Consider the following 27189-nt stretch of genomic DNA (forward strand, 5'->3'; position numbering starts at 1 on the left):
TATTATTTATTTTTATTTGCACAATTTGTCTTCTTTTGTACATTGACTCTTCACCAATCATTGTTTATGTGTAGTTTTTCATAAATTCTATTGTATTTCTTTATTTTCCTGTAAATACCTGCAAGAAAATGAATCTCAGGTTAGTATATAGTAACACACGTTACTACATACTATAATATAAAGTTACTTTGACTTTGATTTTGACTTTTAACAGAATCAATACTGAGGGGTTGACAGTAAATTATTGCATTGCTAGCAATGTTAGGAGTTTGAGGAGATGTGGTATGTCATCAAAGACTCTTGCAAATTTCTACATGTACGATAGAGAGCATTCTGACTGGTTGCATTGTCTAGTATGGAGGCTCCAATGCACAGGATTGCTGGCCATTGCTGGCTAGCTCCATCATGGGAACAACCTTCCCTACCAATGAGGACACCTTCAAGAGGCAGTACCTCAAGAAGGAGGCATCTATCATTAAGGATCCTCACCATCCAGAATATGCCCTCTTCTTTTTATTACCATCAGGGAGGAGGTAAAGGAGTCTGAAGATCCAGATTCAATAATTCATATACAATTTGTTCCCTTCTGTTATCAGATTACAGAGCAGTCCATGAACCCATAAATGTTACTTCATTATTTCTTTTTTATTGATTTAATTATCTAGTCAGTTGCAGTAGTTTTATAGCTTTGCACTGTTCTGTTTCCACAAAACATAAAATTTCATTTCATATATTACAGTGATAATGAATCTGATTCCGATTCTAAAATCCTGTCATCAAGCAAATAGTTGTTGGTTGACAAGTAAATTAATTATTGACCAATGTTACCATGCTGAGTGTACCAGCGCTGGTATTGATTTATCCTGTGTTACGTGAGAATTTATTAATCTGTGAATGGTTTAAAGATAATTTGGAATAATTCAGGTAATCAACCCTTGCTCTTCATTAATTATTTTGCCACAAGATGCTGTGTAAGCTGTATTCAAAGGGTAAAAAGCTCTCACTGAAATTTGGATCATAATGCAACTTGTTGTCTCTTGTCAATACTCTCTGCAGCTTAAGCCAGAAATAACGCTCCGCATGAGGATTGTGGGGCCATCTTAAAACAGAAGCTTTGCACAATCTCTTACGCAACTGGAGATACCGAGACTTTTGCAAGAACTGATCCAAAAGGACCAAGACTATGACATCCATCTTGTCATCTAGTAACCGCTGGTGAGCAATGAAAAAAGCCTGTCTCAACTGTCCACTTAGAATGCAAGTGTTTGCCAATATGAAGATTGTTTTCCTACTTTGGTAGATGGCATCATACAAGTTCTCTATTGATGACTTCCCAGGAATCCAATCTCTCTCCTCAAGACAAAGGCTGAAACTAGGCTGTCCTTTCCTCTCAAGGTTCACCACGAGCTCATGGTATACCCAGTCAGCTACAGCTTTGTGATTAGTATCGAAAACTATAAATGCGTCATATTGCAGATTTTCTGAGGGAATTATTGTGCTGCCTTTTAACTTGGCAACACAAATATGGAAGGTATACCAAAAATCCCAGCCAAATAGTTTATTCAATATTGGCAGGGCTGTGAAGATCACAGTTACCAGAAAGGACACAACAAAGCCTATACTCCCAAGCATTTTCTGACAGGACAAGGGATCTGTTAAAAGAATACTTTGGCCTACTTGTGATTCTGGAAAACCGCACTTCCAATCAGTAGTGAGATGTAATAGTGAAATTTTTGTGTCCTTGATGAAATGAGTGAGCCAGTCAGCATCACAAGTGCAGCTAAAGGGATTGCCGCCAAGAGCCAGCGTTTCCAACCCTTGCAGGAGTTCAGAAGGAAAGCTATTTGCGTGCAATTCTTTGATAGAATTCTGGCTTAAGTCAAGATAACGTATTGATTTGACCTCAGAAAAAAACTCACTGGGAAGGTGGGATATTTTGTTGTTTTGCAAATAGAGTTTGAAGAACGTTTTGGGAAAGTGACATGGATTTGAAGGCAAACCACGGAGCAAATTTTGGCTCAAGTCTAGAACTTCAAGGTTTATCAATTTTGTTAGGTTATCCCAATTGAAAAAGTCAATTTTATTGTTGTTAATGTAAAGTTCTTTCAGACTTTGTGGAAATCTAACCATTACTTCTGGAGGTACTGTCTTCAGAATGTTCCTCGAGATATCCAGGACTGTTAAGTTGTGAAGATTGCGGAAAAAATTCCAGTAAGTATTTGTCCCACTCTCCCACATCACACACAACAAGTTTCCACTAAAGTCCAACACATTCAAAGTGTTACTGTGGAGTTCACTTGAGACCCGTTTTGCTATATAGTTATTTGCAAGACTTAACCATCTAATAGAGTGCATGTTTTTGATGAATTCAAGACGATGGCCCATCCCTATCATTTCAAAGGTGTAGCTGTTGTAACTGAGATCTAAAACTTCAAGCGTTGGGATCTCTGAAAATGCCTCCCTAAAATAGAAGTCTATTCTATTGTGAGCAAGGTCCAAATACTTCAGGCTTTTCAGTCTGTTGAATTGTTTTCCATTCAGTGCCTGTGTAATGTAATTGCAGGACAATAAAAGGCACTGGATGTCTTCCAGTCCTTCAAAATTTTTCGGCTTTATGTCTGCAATATTATTGAATGACAAGTCAAAGACTTTCCCAAAAGAAGAGCACCTCTCAAAAGAAAAGAAGGAAGATGCCCATTTTGATTTCTTTCTCGGAATATTCTCATAGTCCCTTCTTCTCTCAGGGATCCAGCTCTCTTGGTGGCTGGTGTCAACTAGGTCTTTATTGTTCCTGCCGTTTTTATCTTGATGTGGGCTGGAGTTCTGCGAAGAAAACGACACCTTGTTTTCTGAAAGCCCAATATATTTCAATGACTCCGTATTTGCAAAGAGCTTTAAGTCAATCTTCTCAATGAAATTCATCCGGAAGTTTACAGACTTGATGTTGGGAATACTGAGCAATGGATGTATGGCATTTTTATCCAAAATGTGAAAGAAATATCCGTCGATCTGAAACTTATTCAAAGATATCAGGTTCGCTAAAGAAGGAGGCAAGACAAGGCGGTCAAAAGTTTTCAATGGTTCATAGTTATACATTAAGTTGAGATCTTGTAGACTGGTCAGGCTGGCAAAAAATGTAGCATTTTGTATTGCGTAGGCGAGGTAGTTGTCAGATAGATCCAAGGAGACTAAGTTTCCAAGTGTCTGGAATAAGGTGTCATTCAAGTGCCTAAGAGAGTTGCCCCTGAGCACTAGCTGCTTGAGATTCTTCAGAGCGGTGAAGGCTTCTGCAGATAACTCAATGGACTTGTTGCCTTTGCAAGGGAAACACGGCTGGGCAGCATGATCACACCTTTGGCAGTTCCACGCCAGGGAAAGGTATTCCAAATGAATGAGATTTTTAAAATCCATTGAAGAGATCTGTGGAATTTTATTCTCAGACAAGATCAATTTTTTCAAGGATCCTGGGAGTCCCCTAGGCACAGTTGTTATGCTGTTGAAACTCAGGTCCAGTGAGCATAGATATGGCATGTTCTTAAAGGTGTCTTCAGCAAAGGTAAATGATCCATTGCATGGATTTTGATAGAAGCAATTTTTACTAAAGTTGAGAAATTCCAGATTAACCAGTTTGGTGACATCATTAAGTTGCAAATTAATGATGTTATTGAGTGCCAATTCTAAGCCAATAAGGTTTGCTGGCAGGTGTGGAATGCTAGTTAAACTATTTCCAGTTAGGTTAACTACTTTTAAATTATGAAGATGAAGGAAGGCTCTGGACTTGATGGTTAATTTGCATATCTGACCAGGTAAGCGCAGGTTCCCTGGACAGCAGTTCATACTAAGGTCAATCACCTGCAGGTTTGGGGCACCTGAGAAGGCTTGGTTATTGACTTCTTGTAGCGAATTCATATTCAGCAGGAGGATGGTGGCATTTTCTGATCTGATTATTGGCACTGAGGTTAAATGCCTCTTGCTGCAGTCTATCTGTTTGGAAGTCCTGTTTCCATCGCAAGGCATGAAGGCTGGAAAATGACACCAGGCAAGATGGTGATTGAAAAGGACAAGCAAGAGGATGGTTTCTCCCACGCATTTCTTCCAAACAGCCTATTGCAAAGAAAAATTGAAAGTGCAGTCATATTCCATCAGAAACATCAAAGCTCTAGACAAAGTAAGTAAAGGTAGATACCAGTGGGCGAATTTATTGGCAAAAGAATTTTAATCACAAAAGTGAGTATGGCCGATCCGAAATTTGTTGCTTCAGTGTTTGTGTTTTCCCCCTAAAGGAGAATCTCAAACAAGGGCATATGGTTACTAGTTTGGGGTATGAAAATTTAAAGGTTGGCTGCATTCCTCACAGAGCTTAGTGTATCACTGGAATTCTGCACCCATTTGGCTTGTGGAGGCTGGATCATTTGAAGTAAATACATCTTTTGAAAAACTGGGGACTATGGAGAATTGCCATCCAAGAGGAGATGGGGTTTGGGACATATCAATCGTGATCATATTGAATGGCAAGTGGCCTTCTGCTTTCTTATATTCTTGTCTGTAACAAGAATATATTCTCAGGTTATTTCTTCAGCAGCTTGAACGGGGCCCAACTGCGCAGGTGCATGGAGGTCAGCCAGTGAGAATAGCGGGAAGAGTTTAAAAAGAAAACAGCTTTACAGAGCGGGCATCGGTGGAGCGGACGACGGAGTAGTGGGAGACAGAGTAGGAAGACTGGCTCAACGGGGCTTAGGTGATAATGGGCCGAGGCGAGGTAGATTGCCCGTGTAGAATACAGACAAGAGGTCTGGTTTTCTGTGCTCAGTGTCAGATGTGGGAGGTCCTGGAGACTCCCAGCCTCCCGAACGGCCACCAGGTGCGTCGAGCTGCAGCTCCTTAGAGACCACGTCAGGGAACTGGAGATGCAGCTCGATTATCTTCATCTGGTCAGGGAGAGTGAGGAGTTGATAGAGAGGAGCTATAGGCTGGTAGTCACACCGGGGCCTCAGGAGACAGATAAGTGGGTAACAGTCAGGAGAGGGAAGGGCAAGAAGCAGATGCGAGAGAGTACCCCAGTGGCTGTCCCCCTTAACTCCTGTTTGAGTACTGTTGGGGGGAGATGGCCTACCTGGGGGAAGCAACAGTGGTCGTGCCTCTGGCACAGGGTCTGGCCCTGTGGCTCAGAAGGGTAGGGAAAGGAAGGTGATGGCAGCAGTGATAGGGGACTCTACAGTTAGGGGGTCAGACAGGCAATTCTGTGGACACAGGAAAGAAACGCGAATGGTAGTTTGCCTCCCAGGTGCCAGGGTCCGGGATGTTCCTGATCGCGTCTTGAAGTGGGAAGGAGAACAGCCAGAGGTCTTGGTTCATATTGGTACCAACAACAGAGGTAGGAAAAGGGAGGAGGTCCTGAAAGCAGATTACAGGGAGTTAGGAAGGAAGTTTACAAGCAGGAACTCAAAAGTAGTAATCTCGGGATTACTGCCTGTGCCACGTGACAGTGAGAATAGGAATGGAATGAGGTGGAGGACAAATGCGTGGCTGAGGGATTGGAGCAGAGGGCAGGGATTCAGATTTCTGGATCATTGGAACCTCTTCTGGGGCAGGTGGGACCTGTACAAAAAGGACGGGTTGCACTTGAATCCCAGGGGGACCAATATCCTGTTGGGGAGGTTTGCAAAGGTTATTGGGGAGAGGTTAATGACGGAGGAAAGGGAGGTTGGCTCACAAATAGAGAAAGCTTGGAGACAGTGCGAAAGGGAGAATAGGCAGGTGATGGAGAAGGGATACGATCAGACTGATGGTTTGAGATGCGTCCATTTTAATGCAAGGAGTATTATGAATAAAGCGGATGAGCTTAGAGTGTGGATCAGCACTTGGAGCTATGATGTTGTGGCCATTACAGACATTTAGATGGCTCAGGGGCAGGAATGGCTACTTCAAATGCCAGGCTTTAGATGTTTCAGAAAGGACAGGGAGGGAGGCAAAAGAGGTGGGGCGTGGCACTGTTGATCAGAGATAGTGGCACAGCTGCAGAAAAGGTGCAGGTCATGGAGGGGTTGTCTCTGTGGGTGGAAGTTAAGAATAGGAAGGGGTCAATAACTCTACTGGGTGTTTTTTTGTAGACCATCTAATAGTAACAGGGACATCAAGGAACAGATAGGGAGACAGATTCTGGAAAGGAGTTGTATTGGGTTGTATTGGTGGGAGATTTTAATTTCCCAAATTTTGATTGGTATCTCCCTAGAGCGAGGGGTTTAGATGGGGTGGAGTTTGTCAGGTGTGTTCAGGAAGGTTTCATGACACATTATGTAGATAAGGCTACAAGAGGAGAGGCTGTACTTGATCTGGTATTGGGAAATGAACCTGGTCGGGTGTCAGATCTCTCAGTGGGAGATCATTTTGGAGACAGTGATCACAATTCTATCTCCTTTACCATAGCACTGGAGAGGGACAGGAACAGACAAGATAGGGAAACGTTTAATTGGAGTAAGAGGAAATATGAGGCTATCAGGCAGGAACTTGGAAGTATAAATTGGAAGCAGATATTCTCAGGGAAACATATAGAAGAAATATGGCAAATCTTCAGGGGATATTTGTGTGGGGTTCTGCATAGGTACGTTCCAATGAGACATGGAAAGGATGGTAGGATACAGGAACCTTGGTGTACGAAGGCTGTTGTAAATCTAGTCAAGAAGAAAAGAAGAGCTTATGAAAGGTTCAAAAAACGGGACAATGATAGAGATCTAGAAGAGTAGAAGGCTAGGAGGAAGGAGCTTAAGAAAGAAATTAGGAGAGACGAAAGGAGCCATGGGAAGGCCTTGACGGGCAGGATTAAGGAAAACCCCAAGGCATTCTACAAGTAAGTGAAGAGCAAGAGGATAAGTTGTGAGAGAATAGAACCAATCAAGTGAGACAGTGGAAAAGTGTGTATGGAACCGGAGGAGACAGCAGAGGTACTTAATGAGTACTTGCTTCAGTATTCACTATGGAAAAGGAACTTGGCGATTGTAGGGATGAATAACTTCAGCATGTAGATATTAAGAAAGAGGAGCTTTTGGAAAGCATCAGGTTGGATAAGTCACTGGGACCGGACAGGATGTACCCCAGGCTACTGTGGGGGTGAGGGAGGAGATTGCTGAGCCTCTGGCGATGATCTTTGCATCATCAGTGATGATAGGAGAGGTTCTGGAGGATTGGAGGGCTGTGGATGTTGTTCCCTTATTCAAAAAGGGAGTAGGGATAGTCCAGGAAATTATAGACTAGTAAGCCTTACTTCAGTGGTTGGTAAGTTGATAGAGAAGATCCTGAGAGGCTGGATTTATGAACATTTGGAGAGCCATAATATGATTAGGAATAGTCAGCATGGCTTTGTCAAAGGCAGGTTGTGCCTTACGAGCCTGATTGAATTTTTTGAGGATGTGCCTAAACACTTTAATGAAGGTAGAGCCATAGATGTAGTGTATATGGATTTCAGCAAGGCATTTCATAAGGTGCCTCATGCAAGGCTTATTGAGAAAGTAAAGATGCATGGGATCCAAGCGGACATTGTGGATCCAGAACTGGCTTGCCCACAGAAGGCAAAGAGTTGTTGTAGATGGGTCATATTCTGTATGGAGGTCGGTCACCAGTGATGTGAGGAGGAGATTAACAAGGATGTTGCTTGGATTGGGGGGCATGCCTTATGAAAATAGGTTGACTGAATTTGGCCTTTTCTCCTTGGAGCGACAGAGGATGAGAGGTGACCTGATAGAGGTGTATAAGATGATGAGAGGCATTGATTGTGTGGATACTCAGAGGCTTTTTCCCAGGGCTGAAATGGTTGCCACAAGAGGACACAGGTTTAAGGTGCTGGGGAGTAGATACAGAGGAGATGTCAGGGGTAAGTTTTTTACGCAAGAGTTGTGTGTGCATGGAATGGGCTGCCGGTGGCAGTGGTGGAGGTGGAAATGATAGGGTCTTTTACGAGACTCCTGGATGGATACATGGAGCTTATTAAAATTGAGGGCTATGGGTAAGCCAAGGTTCTAAGGTAAGGACATGTTCAGCACAGCTTTGTGGGCCGAAGGGCCTGTATTGTGCTGTAGGTTTTCTATGTTTCTATATAACATAGCATTCCTCACAAAGGATACCCATTCAGCCGAATGTTACTGAATATTGATGTGGGTTTTTTTTGCATGTACATATGCTTGTATGCAAGGCAAGGATAACTAGATCTATTTTCTGGTTTTCCATTAAGGTAATACTACACTCAGTCTTTGCGATTTATGCAGAGAACAAACTGAAATGCTTTTCTGTTTCTATTCCTGCAGGATATCATATCTCCCTCTTCCTCTAAGTAGAGTTAGATACAGTGCCTATAAAAAGTATTCAACCCCTTGGAAATTTTCCTATTTTATAGTTTTACAACATTGAATCTCAATGGATTTAATTTAGCTTTTTTGACACTGGTCAACAGAAAAATACTAATTCATGTCAAAATGAAAACAGTCATTTGTGACTGTGATTGGAATTAATTACAAATATAAAACACAAAATAATTGATTGCATAAGTATTCACCCACTTCAACTCAGTATTTTGTAGAGGCATGTTTGGCAGCAGTTATAGCCTTGAGACTGTGCCAACAGGTCTCTAACAGCTTTGCACATCTGGACACTGCAATTTTTCCCCATTCTTTTTAACAAAACTGCTCAAGCTCTGTCAGATTGCATGGGGATTGTGAGTGAACATCCCTTGTCAAGTCCAGTCACAAATACTCATTTGGATTGAGGTCTGGACTCTGACAGGACATTGGTTGTTTTAAGTCATTCCTGTGTATTTTGGGCTTCATGCTTGGGATCATTGTCTTGCTGGAAAATAAACCTTCTTCCAAGTTGCAGTTCTCTTGCAGACTCTATTAGGTTTTCCTCCAGGATTTCTCTGTATTTTGCTGCATTCATTTTATTCGCTACCTTCACAAGACTTCCAGGGGCTTCTGCAGTGAAGCATCCCCACAGCATGATGCAGCCACCACAATACTTCACGGTAGGGATGGTGTGTTTTTGATGATGTGCTGTTTGGCTTACACCAAGCATAATGATGGCCAAAAAGCCCAATTTTGGTTTCATCAGGCCATAGAACCTTTTCCCAGTTGACTTCTGGTAAGCTCTAGCTGAGATTTCACGTGAGTTTTTTCAACAGTGGCTTTCTCTTTGCCACTGTCCCATAAAGTTGTGACTGGTGAAGCACCAGGGCAACAGTTGTATGCACATTCTCTCCCATCTCAGCCACTAAAGCTTGTAAATCCTCCAGAATTGTCATAGGTCTCTTGGTGACCTCCCCCTCTAGTCCCCTTCTTGCACGGTCACTCAGCTTTTGAGGACAGTCTGCTCTAGGCAGATTTACAGCTGTGCCATATTCTTCCCATTTCTTGATGGTTGACCTAACTGCTCTCCAGGTGATACTCTGTGACTTGGAAATTTTCTTGACCTGTGCTTTTCAATAATGGCTCCTTTGAAAAGGAGTTGCTTAGAGTGTTCTTTTGTCTTCATGGTGTAGGGTTTGCCAGGAAACTAATTAACCAGCAGTTGGACCTTCCAGGTACAGGTGTATTTTTACTACAGTCAATTGAAACACCTTGACTGCACACAGGTCTCCAAAAACAGATCTTTATTTAAATAATTATGTAACCTCTAAAACCAATTGGCTGCACCAGTGATGATTTGGTATGCCATGTTAAAGGGTGGTGAATATTTATACTTTCAATTATTTTGTGTTTTATATTTGTAATGAATTTAGATCACTTTGTAGAGATCTGTTTTCACTTTGACACGAGAGTCCTTTTCTGTTGATCAGGGTCAAAAAAGCCAAATTAAATCCACTGTAATTCAATGCTGAAAAACAAGAGTATGAAAACCTCTGGGGGAGGGGAGTGTTGCATACTTTTTATAGGCACTGTGGATAGATCAGCTTTATTTGTCACATATACCTCAGAACATACCATGAAAGGCGTCCTAATGCATCAACTCTAATCAGTCAGGTTTGTACTGGCCAGTCCACAAGTGTCACCAGGTTTCTGGTGCCAACATAACATGTCCACAAATCACTAACCCTAACCATGAATATAGCAGGAAACTAGATCACCTAGAGTAAATCCACATGGTCCTGTACAAACTCCTTACAGTCTGCAGCAGGGATCAAACTCTGATTGATTTTACAGCTCTCACTGTAAAATGATTGCATTAATCACTATATTAACATTCTGGCCCTTTTAAATGCAGCTCCTCAGCAATGCCATGTGAAAGCAGAGGTCCATGCACACTCACACGACACCCACCTCAACCTCACAGTGACCTAAGTTAACTTCTCTATTCCCATCAATCCATTGGATGGTTTGAAACTTCCCATAACTAAGTGGGAAGTCACTGTCTTTGGTCACTGGAAACTACATACACTAAGGAAGTCGCATCAACGTATTTATACATGGTTAAGAAAGCATACGGTGCATTGGCCTTCATCAATCGTGGGATTGAATTTAGGAGCCAAGAGGTAATGTTGCAGCTATATAGGACCCTGGTCAGACCCCACTTGGAGTACTGTGCTCAGTTCTGGTGACCTCACTACAGGAAGGATGTGGAAACCATAGAAAGGGTACAGAGGAGATTTACAAGGATGTTGCCTGGATTGGGGAGCCTGCCTTATGTGAATAGGTTGAGTGAACTCGGGCTTTTCTCTTTGGAGCGACAGAGGATGAGACGTAACCTGATAGAGGTGTATAAGATGATGAGAGGCTTTGATCATGTGGATAGTCAGAGGCTTTTTCCCAGGACTGAGATGGCAAACATGAGAAGGCATAGTTTTAAGGTGCTTGGAAGTAGGTACAGAGGAGATGTCAGATTAAGTTTTTTATGCAGAGAGTGGTGAGTGCATGGAATGGGCTGCTGGTGACGCTGGTGGAGGCGGATACGATAGGGTCTTTTAAGAAGCTCCTGGACAGGTACATGGAGCTCAGAAAAATAGTGGGCTATGGGTAACCCAAGGTTATTTCTAAGGTAAGGACATGTTTGGCACAGCTTTGTGGGCTGAAAGGCCTGTATTGTGCTATAGGTTTTCTATGTTTCTATTTAGAAAACCATCATATAAACAGGCAGTCATAGTTTTATGATGGGAAATTATGTTGGGCAAATTTATTAGAGGTCTTTGTAATGATCAGGGTGGACAAAGGAGAACCAATAGATGTTTTGTATTTGGAATTCCAAATGGACAGCTTACTGTTACTAAACTGTTGTAGGGACCTCTTATACAATAACATGGACTCTTGACCACACAATCTACTTTGTTGTGATCTTACACTTCATGTTTACCTGCACTGAACTTTTTTGGTAGCTTATACACTTTTACACTTTGTTGTACCATATTCTCTAGCTTAATGCATTGTTTCATGATTTGTTCTGAATAAACAGTGCACAAGACAAGCTGTACGTTGCATCTTCAAAGTTCAAAGTAAAATTTATTATCAAAGTACATACATGTCACCACAAACAACCCTGAAATTTCTTTTCTGCAGCATACTTAGAACAGTAACTGTAAATAGGATCAATGGACAACAAACTGTACAAATGTTGATATAAATAAATAGCAATAAATAACAAGTATGAAATAACAAAATAAAGAATCCTTAAAGTGAAACACCAGAAGTAGAATGAGTGTAATTATCCTCTTTTGTTCAAGAGCCTGGTGGTTGAGGCTTAGAGTTCTTGAACCTGGTGGTGCAAGTCCTGAGGTATTTGTACCCTCTACCTGATTACAGCAGTGAGAAAAGAGCATGGCCTGGGTGGTGATGATCTTTGATGATGAATGCTACTTTTCTACAGCAACGTTTCATTTAGATGTGCTCAGTGGTTGGGAGGATTTTACCCGTGATATACTGGGCCAAATTCACTACTTTTTGTAGGATTTTTCCCTCAAAGGCATTAGTATTCCCATACAGGCCACAATGTAGCCAGTGAGCACACTTTCCACCACACACACTGTGGTGAACTACATATACCCGTCTGGATACGCCCCCCCCCCCCCCACACCCTGCTGACTGCTCCTGTGGCTCCTCCCACAGACCCCGGCATAAAGGCGATTGGAGCCACAGATCCTTCCTCAGTCTCCAGGATGTCGTGTGATGGTCACTTGCTGCTTGTGTTTTCTTCCAGCCAATAAAAGCCTATCTTAACCCATGTCTCAGAGTTGTTGATGGTGCATCACACACATAGAAGTTTGCCAAGGTTTTCGATGGCATGCTGTATCTCCACAGACTCCTGGGGAAGTAGAGGCCCTGTTGTGCTTTCTTTGCAATTATGTTTATATGATGGGTTCTGAGACAGTGACATCCAGGAATTTAAAATTGTTGACCATCTCCATCTCTGATGATTACTGGCTCATGACCTCTGATTTCCCTCTCCTGAAGTCTACAGTCAGTTCCTTGATCTTATTAATATTGAGTGAGAGGTTGCTGTTATTACACCACTCAGCCAAGTTTTCAGTTCCCCCTCTGTATGCTGATTCATCACCACCTTTGATACAGCCCACAGCAGTGATGTTATCAGCAAACTTGTATACGCTGTTGGAGCTGTACTTAGTCACACAGTCATAAGTGTAAAACTAATAGAATGGGGGCTAAGCACACATCCCTGTGGTGCTCCTGTGCTGATGAAGATTGTGGGGGTGAAGTTTTGCCAATTCAGCCAGAGAGGGGTCTACAAAGGAGAAAACTGGGGATCCAATTGCACCACAAGGATGTATTGAGGCCCAGGTCTTTGGAGTTTACTGATTAGTTTTGAGGGGATGATAGAATTAAATTCTGTGCTGTAATTGATTAACAGCATTCTGATGTGTGCATCTTTGCTCTCCAGATGTTCCGGGGTTGTGTGGAGAGCCAAGGAGATGGGATCTGCTGTAGACCTATTGCTTCTTTTGGCAAATTGGAGCGAATCCAAGTCACCATTCAGACAGGAGTTGATATGCTTTAATGCCAGCCTCTCAATACACTTCATCACTGTGGCACTGAGTAATAGTCATTGAGACAGGTTACCACACTCTTCTTGGGCACCAGTATGATTGAACCCTGCTTTAAGCAGGTGGGTACCACACACTGCCAGAGCAAGAGATTGAAGATACCTGTGAATACATCAGCCAGTTGGTCAGCACAAGTCTTCAGTACCTGGCCAGGTATTCTATCTGGACTGGATGCTTTCCTTGGGTTCACTCTCTTCAGAAACTGAGACCAAACGATCATCAGGAGACATAGGATGTGTGATGTTTCTTCCCTGTTCTGGTAGTTAAAGCATTGAGCTCATCTGGTAGCGAAGCTCTGCTGTCACGAGATTTAGTTTTGTAGGAGCTTGTGGCATTCAAACCCTACCCCAGCTGTCGAGCATCCCTCGTTGATTCCAGTCTGGTCTGGAATCTCCACTTCACCCGAGAGATGGCTTTCCAGAGATCATACTTGCACCTCTCGTAGCATTCTTGATGTCCAGACTTCAATACCTCTGATCTGGCTCTCAGCAAATTCAAGATTTCATTGTTCATCAAGGACTTCTGATAAACCCTGCATGATTTTCTGGGGACACATTCATCCACAGCTGTTCTAATAAAGTCTGTTATGACCTTGGTGTAGTCATTCAGATTCTCAGATGAGATCTTGAACACCACTGACTCGAAGCAATACTATAACCGTTCCTCTGCCTCCTACAACCCCCCTCTTAGTTATCTTGATTTCTGGAGCCTTGTTTTTTAGACTCTGTATGCAGGTAGGAGCACATCTAAATGATCTGACTCGCGAAAATGTGGTCTTGGGAAGGAACATAGGCATTCCCTATCATGGTGTAACAATAGTCTAGTGTGTTGGGACCTCTAATGCAACAGGTTACATGCTGGTGATAATTGGGCAGGGTTTTCTTCAAATAGGCCTGTTAAAGTCACAGACTATAATTTGAAATGATTTGGGATGGCTACATTGTGCAGTTTTGCGAGGGCTTGCTTATAATTGGCCGCTGGTGGTAAAATACAGTCAGGATTATGGATGTGAACTCCCAAGGCAAACAGAATGGTCTACATTTAATGTTCTAAGTCAGGGGACAAGAAGTTGACATAACCTCAATACCCGTGCACCATCGAGAATTGACTAAAAAAACACAAACCTTTTTCCTTATCAGAGTTCATGGTTTGATCCATTCTGAAAATCATAAAACCTTCCAGTCATATCACTGCGTCTGGCATATTTGCTGTTAAGCAAGTTTCAATGCAACAAACAACTGAGATCTAGCTCATCTGCCTCTGATACTGCAGCTTTGCCCTGAGATCATCAATCTTATTTTCCAGCGACTGCACATTCGCCAACAAGATGCTGGATAGATTTGGCCTCATCCCTCTGTGCTTCAGCCTGGTTTGAATTTTGCCTCTCCTGCTGTGCTTTCAGTCATGGCGTTGACCCTTAAAGGCTCCACATTTAACTGCTCCACAACCCATGACTTCTGCTCCACACTTAACTATCAAATGTAAGACCCAAAGATCATTGATGTAATTTTGTAGTCCGTTGTTGAGGAAACTTACACGCTGCAGACTACAGCAAAAGTAATTCCAAAGGAGTATATTGAAGCAGAAAACTGGTACAATTTTCTGCAGCCCACAGAGAGTCGCCAATGTACGCCAGCACTATCTTGGTACATGTGACAATAATAAGCCAATTCCAATATCAATGGCAAGCTAATAGTATGCTGTCTCACAGCTCCTGTGACCTAGGTTTGATCCTAACCTCAGCTACTCTCTGTGTGGTATTTGCCTGTTCTCCCTGTAATCCTGAGTAATCTGGTTTTCTCCCACTTTCAAAGACATAGGTTTGTGTGGAGTTGAGGGGACTGTGAGAGAGAATAATTACTAGTGAGCCTTTTTAATTCAGTTCTCTAATAATAAAAAAGTGATGATTGGCAACATTTTTCATGACTTCAGGATTTCCCAGACATTTAGGAAGGAAGTACTTCTGGTGTAGTTCTGTTATAATACCAGGAGTACAGCTGCTTTGCATGACAAGTGCACAAAAATGGGACTATAAAATGTGGAATATAGAATAATACAGGCCCTTTGGTCCACAATGTTGTGCCACCATTTTAACTTATTCCAAGATCATTCTAAACCCTTCCCTCCTACATAGCCCTCTAATTTTCTTTCATCTTTATGCCTATCTAAGAGTCTCTTAATGTCCCTAATGTATCTGACTCTACCACCAGCCCTGGCAGGGTATTTCATGCACCCATCACTCTCAGTGTAAAAAACTGACATTCCCCCATACTTAGTCATTGCCATCCTGAGAAAAGGTGCTGGCTCTGTCTACGCCTCTTTTCATAAGACCATAAGATAAAGGAGAAGAATTAGACCATTTGGCCCATCAAGTCTGCACCACCATTTCATCATGGCTGATCCATTTTCGCCCTGCTCCCCATATCCCTTCATGCAGTGACTAATCACGAATCTGTCAATCTCTGCCTTAAATATACCCAATAACCTGGTCTCCACAGCAGCCTTGGTAATGAATTCCACAGAACCACCACTCTTTGGCTAAAGAACTTCCTCCTCATCTTTATTCAAAATGTATGTCCCTCTATTCTGAGGCTGTGTCCTCTGGTCTCAGACTCCATCATAGGAAACATCCTCTCAACTATCTAGTGCTTTCACCAAAAGGACCAGCAGTTCAAGACGGCAATTAAGGTTAGACAGCAAATGTTAGCTTTGCCAATAAAAAAGAAATCCCAAAATTTGAATTTAAATAAAAAGCAGTATAGACCAGATATAGATTTAGTGTTTTGGCCAAACTATGCCGTCCATCAGGCAGCACTGTAGTATAGCATTAAGCATAACCCCATTACAGTGCAGTGGCCTGGGTTCAATTCCCACCATTGTCTGTAAGGAATTTGTACATGCTCCTTGTGATGCAAGGGTTTCCTCCAGTCGCTCCGATTCTCTCCCACATTCTAAAGACTGATGGGTCAGTAGGTTAATTGGTCATATGGATGGAAGTTGGTGGCATGGACTCTTTAGGCCAGAAAGGCCTGAACCATTCTTGTGAGCCTCCTCTGAACTCACTCCAATGTCAGCATATACTTTCTTAGATAAGGGACTCAAAACTGTCCATTATATTGTAAGTCAGGCCTCACCAGTGCCTTATAAAACCTCAGCATTACATCCTTTTATATTCGAGTCCTCTTGAAATGAATGCAAACATTGCATTTGCCTTCCTCACCACTGACTCAACCTGCAAGTTAACCTTTAGGGAATCCTGCACGAAATTTCACAAATAGGCAGAAAATTCAAAAGGCCAAAGTGCAATGTTCTAAAACCCTTTGCACCTTAGATTTTTGAATTTTCTGCCTGTTTGGGAAACAGTCGATGATTTTGTTCCTTCTAGAAAATGCATGGCCATATAATACCGACACTGCGTTCCATCTGCAATTTCTTGTCCATTCTCCTAAACCGTCCAATACCTTCTGCAGACTTCCTGCTTCCTCAACACTACCTGCCCCTCCACCTATCTTCATATCATCTGCAAACATGGACACAAAGCCATCAATTCTGTCATCCAAATCATTGACGTACAACATAAGGGGCATACCAAACATGAGTTGGAGAGCAGGGAAGGATCAGGTATAAAAGGGAAACACTGCCTAGTGGAGTGATCATCGAAGGAGTGATCTGAGGCACAGTGGTAGGAATTTGGCTCATTTGGGCTTCGGCGAGGTAAGTGGTTAAGTGGAATTCATTTTTTCCTTGCGTTTTTTGAGGAATAAGGAGCATGTCTGTAGGGTGAGTACCTTGCTCTGGGTGTCAGATGTGGGAATCTTGGGAATCTTTCGGTCACCCAAATGGCCACATCTGTGGCAGGTGCACTGAGATGCAGCTTCTGGGAGACCGTGTCAGGGATCTGAAGCTGCAGCTCGATGACCTACAGCTTATTAGGGAAAGTGAGCAGGAGACAGATAGGAGCTACAAGGAATTAGTCACCCCAAGGCTGCAGGAGTTAGTTAAGTGGGTGACTGTCAGGGAAGGGAAGGGAAGAGCTCAGATAGTACATCTGCTCTGGCCATCCCACTCAGTAATCGTTATCTCATTTTGGATGTCACTAAAGGGGGTAACCTGACAGAGGACAACCATGGCGATCGGGTCTCTAGCACTGAGCCTGGTTCCATGGTGCAGAAGGGAGAGAGGAAAATGAGGAATGTGGTAGTCATAGGGGATTCCATAGTGAGGGGAACAGACAGGAGGTTCTGTCAGCCCGACAGTGATACCTGCATGGTGTGTTGCCTCCAGGTGCCAGGGTACGGGATGTCTCAAATCAGGTGTGAAGTATTCTGTAAGGAGAGGGTGAACAGCCAGAAGTCTTGGTACATGTTGGTACCAATGACATAGGTAGAAAAAGGGATGAGGTGCTGAAGAGAGAATTCAGGGAGTTGGGGAGGAATCTGAAAAGCAGGACTTCCAGGGTAGTAATAATGCTGGTTTCGTGTAAAAACAATAGGTGTCCACACTCTGCATTTTTGAAAATCCTATCCACATTGAAACGGAGATTTCAGTGAATCTCCTCCTCCTGTGCATGCGCAGGACACACCTACCGAAAACAAGCGACATGTTTGGTGTTGAATCTCGCCGTAAAGGTGCGCGTTTATGTAGTTACAGACTAGAAAAACTTAAAACAACGGACAGCTGTTGGCTTTCACACAGGAGAACTTAAAAGTTTAAAAACAAAACAGATACTAGAGTGTACGGAGGCAACTGACAACGAGTTCATGGACAGATTGACCCGGCTGACGACGAACACTGAGAAAACTGACTAACTCTGTTACATTAATAAAGCACCTTATTAAATGTATAAAACATGTCTGCATCAGTGTTATCTTGTACTTCCATACAGGCTGTTACACATCTATTGTCAGAGAAGTACTTGCATAAATAGGTAAACCACCTTCATACAAGCAAGGACAGAAAACAGGGCAAAGTGAGTATACTTATTTATTCGGTAAGTTATGGGTCAAAGTATTTGGTGAGTACATTTCTAACACTTCTGGCGTCAGTTTTGTTGCTGTCTGTTCTGAAATTGTTAGGTTGTGTTCAAGAAAACAATGAAATATCGGATTGCCATCTGATAGCATTTTCAGAAGTCTCCGGTTACCCCGTCCACACTGATCTGGCCAGTCCAGCGTTTTCAAAATTACACACTTTGGAGAGCGTTTCTAAAAAGCTCTGGTTTTGGGGGACGAAAACGCAGTTTTAGTGTGGACGAAGGGTAAAAATGAAGAGAAAAAGCTTCGGTTATGGATTTATCTGATGTAGCCTCAGATTGCTGCCTGTGCCACGTGCTAACGAGTGAAGAATATCATGATCAGACAGATTAATGAGTGGCTGAGAGACTGGTGTAGGGGGCAGGGCTTTGGGTTTCTGGATCATTGGGGCCTCTTCTGTGGGAGGTACAACCTGTACAAAAAGGACGGATTACACCTGAATCCAAAGGAGTCCAATATCCTAGCAAGTAGATTTAATAGAGCTGTTAGGGAGGGTTTAAACTAATTTGGCAAGGGGATGGGAACTGGAGTGATAGGGCTGAGGAAGGGGAAAACAGAAATAAATCAAAGATAGCATGCAACAGAGATGATAGAGAGGACAGGCAGGAGATGAGGCATAATCACTGTCAGTGGGATGAGTTACAGGGCAATAGAGGCATGGTGCAGTTAAAACAGAAAACAACAAATACTGGACTGACAGCGTTATATTTGAATACACGCAACATAAGAAACAAAATGGACAATCTTGAAATTCAGCTACTGATTGGCAAGTATGATGTTATGGCCATCTCTGAAACTTGGCTAAAGGTTGGCTGCCATTGGGAGCTGAACATCCAAGGATATACAGTGTATCGGAAAGATAGGTTAGTAGGCAGGGTGGGTGGTGTGGCCCTGTGCATAAGAAATAGTATTAAATCATTAGAAAGGGATGACATAGGATCGGAAGGTGTAGAGTTTCTATGGGTTGAGTAATGAAATGGCAAGGGTAAAAGGACCCTAATGGCAGTTGTATACGGGTCTCCAAACAGCAGCCGGGATGTGGATTACAAATTACAGCAGGAGATAGAAAAGGGTGTCAGAAGGGCAATGTCATGATAATCGTTGGAACTTGATGACCTCAACTTCAACCCTGTAGATGTAGACAGTAGCATGTTCACCTCCCACCTTTCTGAAGTCAATGACCAACTATTTTGTTTTGCTGACGTTGAGGAACAGGTTGTTGTCATGACACCATACAGACAGACAGGCATACTTTATTGATCCCAAAGGAAATTGGGTTTCATTACAGTCCACCAAGAATAGTGAAAAAATATCCTCCTTTCAGACACCACCATCAGAGACAGATACTGCTCAGCCCTCTATCACTTTCCTCTACTCCACAAATTTGTTATTTGAGATACGGCCCACAAGTATCATCAGCAAACTGGTAGATGGAGTTCAAGCAGAACCTGGCCACACAGTCATGAGTGTACAGACAGTTGAGTAGGGGACTGTGGACACAATCTTGTGGAGCACCAGAATAATCAAAGATGAGATGGAATCCAGATTGGCTGGTTCATACATCTTCTTGGCTTCTTTTCTGGGCTGTTGAGTAGATTATCAGTGTGAGGAAGTGATGATATTCCTCTAAATAGTGTTGGTGCTATGAGTAAAGAAATGGATAAGTTGTGATGGTAGGTTGGACAACTAGTTTGGAGGAAGTATTAAGATTGTAGTTTGTAGGATGTGTTTGGTATTGGAGAGTATCCCAGGGGAAATTCATGAGAATTACACTGCAAATGAAGGGGTTAATATATGAGGAGTGTTTGATGGCTCTGGCCTGTATCACTCTGAAGTTCAAAAGAATGGGGTGGGGGTTGGGGGATGTCATTGAAATCTACGGAACATTGAAAGGCTTAGGTAGAGTTGTGGTGGAAAGGATGTTTCCATGAGTGGGTAAGTCTAGGACCAGAGAGCAGTCTCAAAATATAAGGGCATTGCTTTAGAATAGAGGAATTTCTTTGGCTAGAGGGTGGTTGTCACGTATCCCGTGACCAGGTTAAAGAAATGGAAAACACTTTGGAATCTGGGATTGCTAGTAACTGATAGTGTTTATTACTTATCTACGCAATACAGTACTATAAAATGCAAATATATGAAACAGTTTAGCAATGATATATACAGAAGTGTGGAAATAGGAACCAAAACCAGACTCCTTCAAACCTAGGGGTAAATGGATAGAGTCTTATGATGGTGAAGAGTTCAGTTCAGTTCAGGTCGAGGTAGTTATTTGAGTAACGTTGGAGAGACAGAGAGAAAGAGAGAGAGAGAGAGAGAGAGAGAGAGAGAGAGAAAGAGAGAGAGAGAGAGAGAAAGAGAGAGAGAGAGAGGAGAGAGGTGATGCCGTTGATCTTCCCATTGTCTCCTGAAGTCCTGTTGTGGTCACTGACTATGAGCATAATACACACAACCATTCTTCAGTGGTGGAACTATTACTCAGGTAAGGGAGGACACACAAATAGTTCCCCACCGGTCGCACAATCTCACACTGTGAGCCACTGATCGATCTCCCCGAATCGATCCTCCAAAAACCCCACCTTCAATTGGGTGCACAAAGCTCATTCAGTGTCCACACTGCATGTCTCGTGGTGTGTCTGTCTGTGTCCCAGCGGGCCTGCTTTTTATCACCTTATGCTGGACACCGGTTGTCCATCAACCGGCTCCACCCTGCTCTTTATGCAGGAATCTTAACAAGCAGGCAAAATGTCCTTGGGGAAAGCTAAACTATCAGCAGAGGAACCATAACATTAAATCGTGCCTCTCTCTCATTTGTACAGAACGCATCCCTCTCTCTCTTTGTAACAGCTTAAACAGTGTCCAAAAGCCGGTCTCATTCTCCCGACATTTTAAAGTGATTGTCCACAAAAATATGAACCCTAGGGGTACATAACAGTGGTGAATCTGTGGAATTCATTGCCACAGACGGCTGTAGAGGCTAAGTTATTAGATATATTTGAGTGGAGGTTGATAGATTCTAGATTAGTCAGAGCATCAAAGGTTACGTGGAGATAATAAATGAACCATGAGGAAATGGTGGAGCAGGCTTGATAGGCCAAATGGCTTAATTCTGCTCCTGTATCTTATGGACTTACAGCATTTTGTGCTTTAAGGAGATGAGAAATGGTGGGCCAACAATGAAGTGATTTGGGGAAGTAATAACTTACAGGCTTAGTGAATTTTGAAAGCAAAATATTGAGTAACGTTGTGGTCAGGCTGGATTTTTAGGCTGGGAACAATAATGGTGTGTGTGTGTGTTAACAAAAGTGGAAAATAATGGGGAAGCAAGTCATGAAGACAGTTGGACTGGTAGACAGTGGCTGTGTTGTATGGTACATTAGGTTGGTAGCTAAAGGTTAAAGGCTGTAACAAGGGGAAGTTTTAGGATAAAAGTCTGGCAGGAAATGAGAGAATAAAAAAGGAAAAAACATAGTGAGTGGGAAACTGTAAAATAAAATATTAGACAGGAAATGAAAATTTAGGGGAAAAGAGTAAGTATGTATCCAGGCTAGGGGGTAAAATAAGTGACTCTATCCTCTATTCAGAAAAAAGTTCTTAACAAAACCTAAGGGCAGAAAGTTTTAGAAAAATTATATTTATATTTCTCCTTTTGGAATTTCAGAGCATTGCACTTTGCAGCAAATAAATGTTTTAAAAGGCCATGTCATTCTTGTAATGTAGGAATCATAGGACCCATATGAGCACAGCAGAGAGAGAAATTTGTTAATTAATATGTCTCTCAGAAAGAGTGAAAGATTAAAGATGAAAGATTGGCTTTATTTGTCACGTGTACATGGGAACATTGAAGGATTCGGTGAAATGCGTCATTGTGTCAAGTCACCGTGCTCCAGGCACCAACATAGCATGCCCACAACTTACCAACTCTAACCTGTTCGTCTTTGGAGTGTGTGAGCAAACCGGAGCACCCACAGGAAACCCACATGGTCACGGGAAGAACGTACAAACTCCTTACAGAGAGTGGCAGGAATCAAACCCCGATCATTGATCTCTCATTCTGTAAAGTGCTTGTTTAACTACTAATCTACAGTTAGTGATATTGACCTAGGACTCCAGAGATCATTTATCCCCATCTGGGAGGGCACAGGGAGTTGTGGTCCCATCAAGATGATTGAGTCTCTGATTGTGCAGTTGTTTCCATGGGGATCTCCATTACGTAAGGTAGCAACCTATGTTCTGTGCTCACGATTTTATTTACTTTTTAATTTGAAGATACAGCACAGAACAGACCCTACCAGTCCAAAGAGCCATGCTACTCAGCAACCTACTTACAGTATTTAACAGTAGCCTAAACAGAGGACAATTTACAATGACCAATTAACCTGCAATGGTTCCCTCCCACAGTCCAAAGATGTACTTGCCTAGTTAATCAAATGGTGATTGTAAATTGTCCCTTGTGATTAGGCGACTGTTAAATAAGTGGATTGTTTTGGACTATGGGAGGAATCTGGAGCACCCAGAGGAAACCCATGGGGAAAACGTACAAGTAAACAAACAAGCAGAAGAAAGTTAAACTACAAGGAAAGTAGCAATTGTATAGTCCACTCCAGTATACCCGAGCATCTAGTCAGTACTGCTCAGAATTATCTCATCTGTCATTCTTTTAATGCCATGATTTGAAGTGAAGCCTTATACCAGGATTCAATCTAGTGACCTCTGTGCTCCATCCAACTATGCCCTTCCTTAGGTACAGTGTCCCAAATAAAAGATGCACTCAAGGTATACCTGGTCACAACAACTGCAATTAATATGAATGGAATTAATACAATTAATGGTCACTTTATTAGGTACACATTGTTAATTCAAGCATGTATTCTGCCAGTCAGTTATTCATGTGGCAGAAACTCAATACATTAAAAACGCAGATATGGTCAAGAGGTTCAGTTGTTGTTCAGACCAAATATTAGAATGGGGAAGAAATATGACCTCAGTGACTTTGACCATGGAATGAATGTTGGTGCCAGAGAGGGTGGTTTGAGTATCTCAGAAACTGCCGATCTCCTGGGAAATTCATGCTGAACAGTCTCAAAGTTAACAGAGAATTATGTAGAAAACTAAAAACATCCAGTGAGTGGCAGTTCTGTGGGCAAAAAGAGGTCAAAGGAGAATGACCAGACTGGTTCAAGCTGACAAGAAAGTGACAGTATCTTAGAGAACCATACGTGACAACAGTGGTGTGCAGAAGAGCATCTCTGAATGCACAACACATCGAACCTTGAAACGGATGGGCTACAGCAGCAGAAGAGCACAAACATAAATTCAGTAGCCACTTTATAGGTACAGGAGGACCCTAATAACATGGCCACTGAGTGAATGTACATTTGCTGTAATGTAGTTTGCATTCCTATTTGTTAGCTGCGTCTGCAGAATGTTCTTATTTATTGCCTCAATCAAACGTCCCCACATCTGTATTTCAGGCACATGACCTTCCAGTCCTTCTATCCATCAACTAGATTCAGACAGTTCGTAGAATATTATGTTGTTGAGCTCTTGCCGATTCAAATCATCATCAAAGAGCTCCCAACATCCATACCATGCCCTCTTCATGCCATTTTCAACAGGAAACTTACGTTCAGGAATAGTTATTTTCCTATAATCTGAATCGTTATGGTAACTTTATCCACCACCACCCTGATCTGATTCTACAAACTACAGACTCACTTTCAAGAGTTTACAACTCATATTCTCAGCATTTTCTTTTGCACAGTTTGCCTTATTTTGCAGACCAGTTTATTGTAAGTCTTCGTTTATGTATAAATTTTCATTAAATTCAAATGTTTCTTTTTTTCTGTAAATGCCTGCAAGAAAATTATTCTCAAGGTAGAATATAGTAACATATACAGTATGTACTTAGATATTAAGGTTACTTTGAACTTTGGGTAATCCTACATATTCCCTCAGTTCACACCCTCCTTTACCCCCCCCCCCCCCACCCACTTAACCTGTTGTTGCATGGCAGAGAGATGTGAACTGAGGGAGATGCTGGGAATAGATGGCATGGAATCATGCAGAGTGTTGAAAGAGATTGTAACCTGCAGACACCACAGTGCTGCTGAGAAGGGGAATAAACCAGAAAATGAGCCAATCCTAAACAACTACCAGAAGCCAGTAAGGTAGCTGAATATGCGAGAGTTCTGCTATACTTGAAAAGCAGTACTGATTTCTCTGAGATCAGAGAAATACTGAGCGTTCTCAGTTTTGGATTCTTTGACACCAGCTAAGAGAGGGACCTACTACATTGGTAAAATCTTGAGACTACTTACCATCACGCAAGTGATTTTGCAAATGTTGAATTATCAGTTGCGAAGGCTCTTCAGAATTAAAGCACAGGTTGTGTTTCTCTTGATCTTGATACTGAAGCTGGCTGTAAAACCTCAGTGGAAATGAACACGAATGATGGTTCGTCACTCTAGTTTCATTTCTCCTCTGTGTTAGATATAGCAAGACCGTTGTCATTACCAATCTGATATCTTGAGCAGTTTCCTTTTTAAGAGAGTGGCTGATATTCTGAGGTATCATTCAAATCTGGTCCAAAACATCAGAATTCAGTGGTCTCTTTAATCTCGGAGTTGGGATTGGAAACGTTGCCCATTGTTGTAATGTTATTGTCAAGTTACTGTGTTTAGCATAAACTTTTAAAGTACATAATTTCTAGAAAAAGATGGTTTGATAATGTCTGAGGGAACAACTTACTGATATATTCTGCCTGCAAGGAGATATGGTAATATGGTGGTTAAATTACCGGGCTGCCAGCCAGAACCTTGAGTTCAAATAAAACCCTGGTAGGTGGGGAAATTTATAATTCAAATTAAACACATATGCAATAGGGATCTATTATTAGGGGTGTTGAATGTAAAAAAGCAGATTGTTCACTGTTCAAAAGATCAAAAGTTTAAAGTAAATAAATTGTCTAAGTACATATACTACCCAGAGATTCATTTTCTTGTAGGCATTCACAGAAAATACAAAGAAACACGGACTCATTGGAACACTACACACAACCAAAGAAGGACAACCAACCTACGTATGTGCACAAGAAAACAAACTGTGCAATTACAAAAAAAGAAGAAATAATAATAATAATAAATATTACTGGGGGGAGGCATGGGTCCAGCAGGTGGGGCATCTGATTATGTTTTCTGCTTTGCTGAGGCACTATCCATGGAGGGAAGGCTGGTTTACATGATGTGTTGAGCTATGTCCACAACCCTCGGCTTTTTCTTGCTGTCACATACAGTGTAGTTGCCATTCAAACAGATAGGATGCTTTCTGTGGTACATTGATAAAAGCTGAAAGGGTCAGTGGGGGTATACCAAATGTCTTTATCTTCCTGGAGAAGTAGAGGTATTAGTGAGCTTTCTTGATTGTGGCATCTCAGTGACTGGACAACGATAAAATATTGGTGCTGTTCAGTCTTAGGAACTTGATGGAACCCTGTAGATGTAGACAGTAGCATGATCACCTCCCACCTTTCTGAAGTCAATGACCAACTATTTTGTTTTGCTGACATTGAGGAACAGGTTGTTGTCATGACACCATACTGCTCAGCCCTCTATCACTTTCCTCTTCTCCACAAATTTGTTATTTGAGATACGGCCCACAAGTATCATCAGCAAACTGGTGGATGGAGTTCAAGCAGAACCTGGCCACACAATCATGAGTGTACAGACAGTTGAGTAGGGGTCTGTGGACACAATCTTGTGGAGCACCAGAATAATCAAAGGTGAGATAGATTCCAGATTGGCTGGTCCATACATCTTCTTGGCTTCTTTTCTGGGCTGTTGAGTAGATTATCAGTGTGAGGAAGTGATGATATTCTTCTAAATAGTGTTGGTGCTATGAGTGAAGAAATGGATAAGATGTGATGGTAGGTTGGACAACTAGTTTGGAGGAAGTATTAAGATTGTAGTTTGTAAGATGTACCCTGCAAATGAAGGGGTTAATGTATGAGGAGTGTTTGATGGCTCTGGCCTGTATCACTCTGAAGTTTAAAAGAATGGGGTGGGGGTTGGGGGTGATGTCATTGAAATCTACGGAACATTGAAAGGCTTAGGTAGAGTTGTGGTGGAAAGGATGTTTCCATTAGTGGATGAGTCTAGGACCAGAGAGCAGTCTCAAAATATAAGGACATTGCTTTAGAATAGCGGAGTTTCTTTGGCTAGAGGGTGGTGAATCTGTGGAATTCACTGCCACAGACGGCTGTAGAGGCTAAGTTATTAGATATATTTGAGTGGAGGTTGATAGATTCTAGATTAGTCAGAGCATCAAAGGTTACGTGGAGATAATAAATGAACCATGAGGAAATGGTGGAGCAGGCTTGATAGGCCAAATGGCTTAATTCTGCTCCTGTATCTTATGGACTTACAGCATTTTGTGCTTTAAGGAGATGAGAAATGGTGGGCCAACAATGAAGTGATTTGGGGAAGTAATAACTTACAGGCTTAGTGAATTTTGAAAGCAAAATATTGAGTAACGTTGTGGTCAGGCTGGATTTTTAGGCTGGGAACAATAATGGTGTGTGTGTGTGTTAACAAAAGTGGAAAATAATGGGGAAGCAAGTCATGAAGACAGTTGGACTGGTAGACAGTGGCTGTGTTGTATGGTACATTAGGTTGGTAGCTAAAGGTTAAAGGCTGTAACAAGGGGAAGTTTTAGGATAAAAGTCTGGCAGGAAATGAGAGAATAAAAAAGGAAAAAACATAGTGAGTGGGAAACTGTAAAATAAAATATTAGACAGGAAATGAAAATTTAGGGGAAAAGAGTAAGTATGTATCCAGGCTAGGGGGTAAAATAAGTGACTCTATCCTCTATTCAGAAAAAAGTTCTTAACAAAACCTAAGGGCAGAAAGTTTTAGAAAAATTATATTTATATTTCTCCTTTTGGAATTTCAGAGCATTGCACTTTGCAGCAAATAAATGTTTTAAAAGGCCATGTCATTCTTGTAATGTAGGAATCATAGGACCCATATGAGCACAGCAGAGAGAGAAATTTGTTAATTAATATGTCTCTCAGAAAGAGTGAAAGATTAAAGATGAAAGATTGGCTTTATTTGTCACGTGTACATGGGAACA

The 27189-nt window shown here is 42.0% G+C and overlaps 1 protein-coding gene across 1 annotated transcript; it reads right to left on the reverse strand.

Annotated features, from left to right (window-relative positions):
- tlr9 (toll-like receptor 9) lies at positions 1-25199 on the reverse strand. The gene is made up of 2 exons (XM_059944612.1): positions 24381-25199; positions 1-4104 (listed from the first exon to the last, which is right to left on the reverse strand). The coding sequence occupies exons 1-2, from the start codon at positions 24381-24383 to the stop codon at positions 946-948; spliced, it is 3162 nt and encodes a 1053-aa protein (XP_059800595.1). The 5' UTR covers positions 24384-25199; the 3' UTR covers positions 1-945.
- Between the last annotated feature and the right edge of the window lie 1990 nt (positions 25200-27189).

This window comes from Hypanus sabinus, chromosome 19, assembly GCF_030144855.1.
Source record: "Hypanus sabinus isolate sHypSab1 chromosome 19, sHypSab1.hap1, whole genome shotgun sequence".
In the NCBI taxonomy this organism is placed as follows: Eukaryota; Metazoa; Chordata; class Chondrichthyes; order Myliobatiformes; family Dasyatidae; genus Hypanus; species Hypanus sabinus.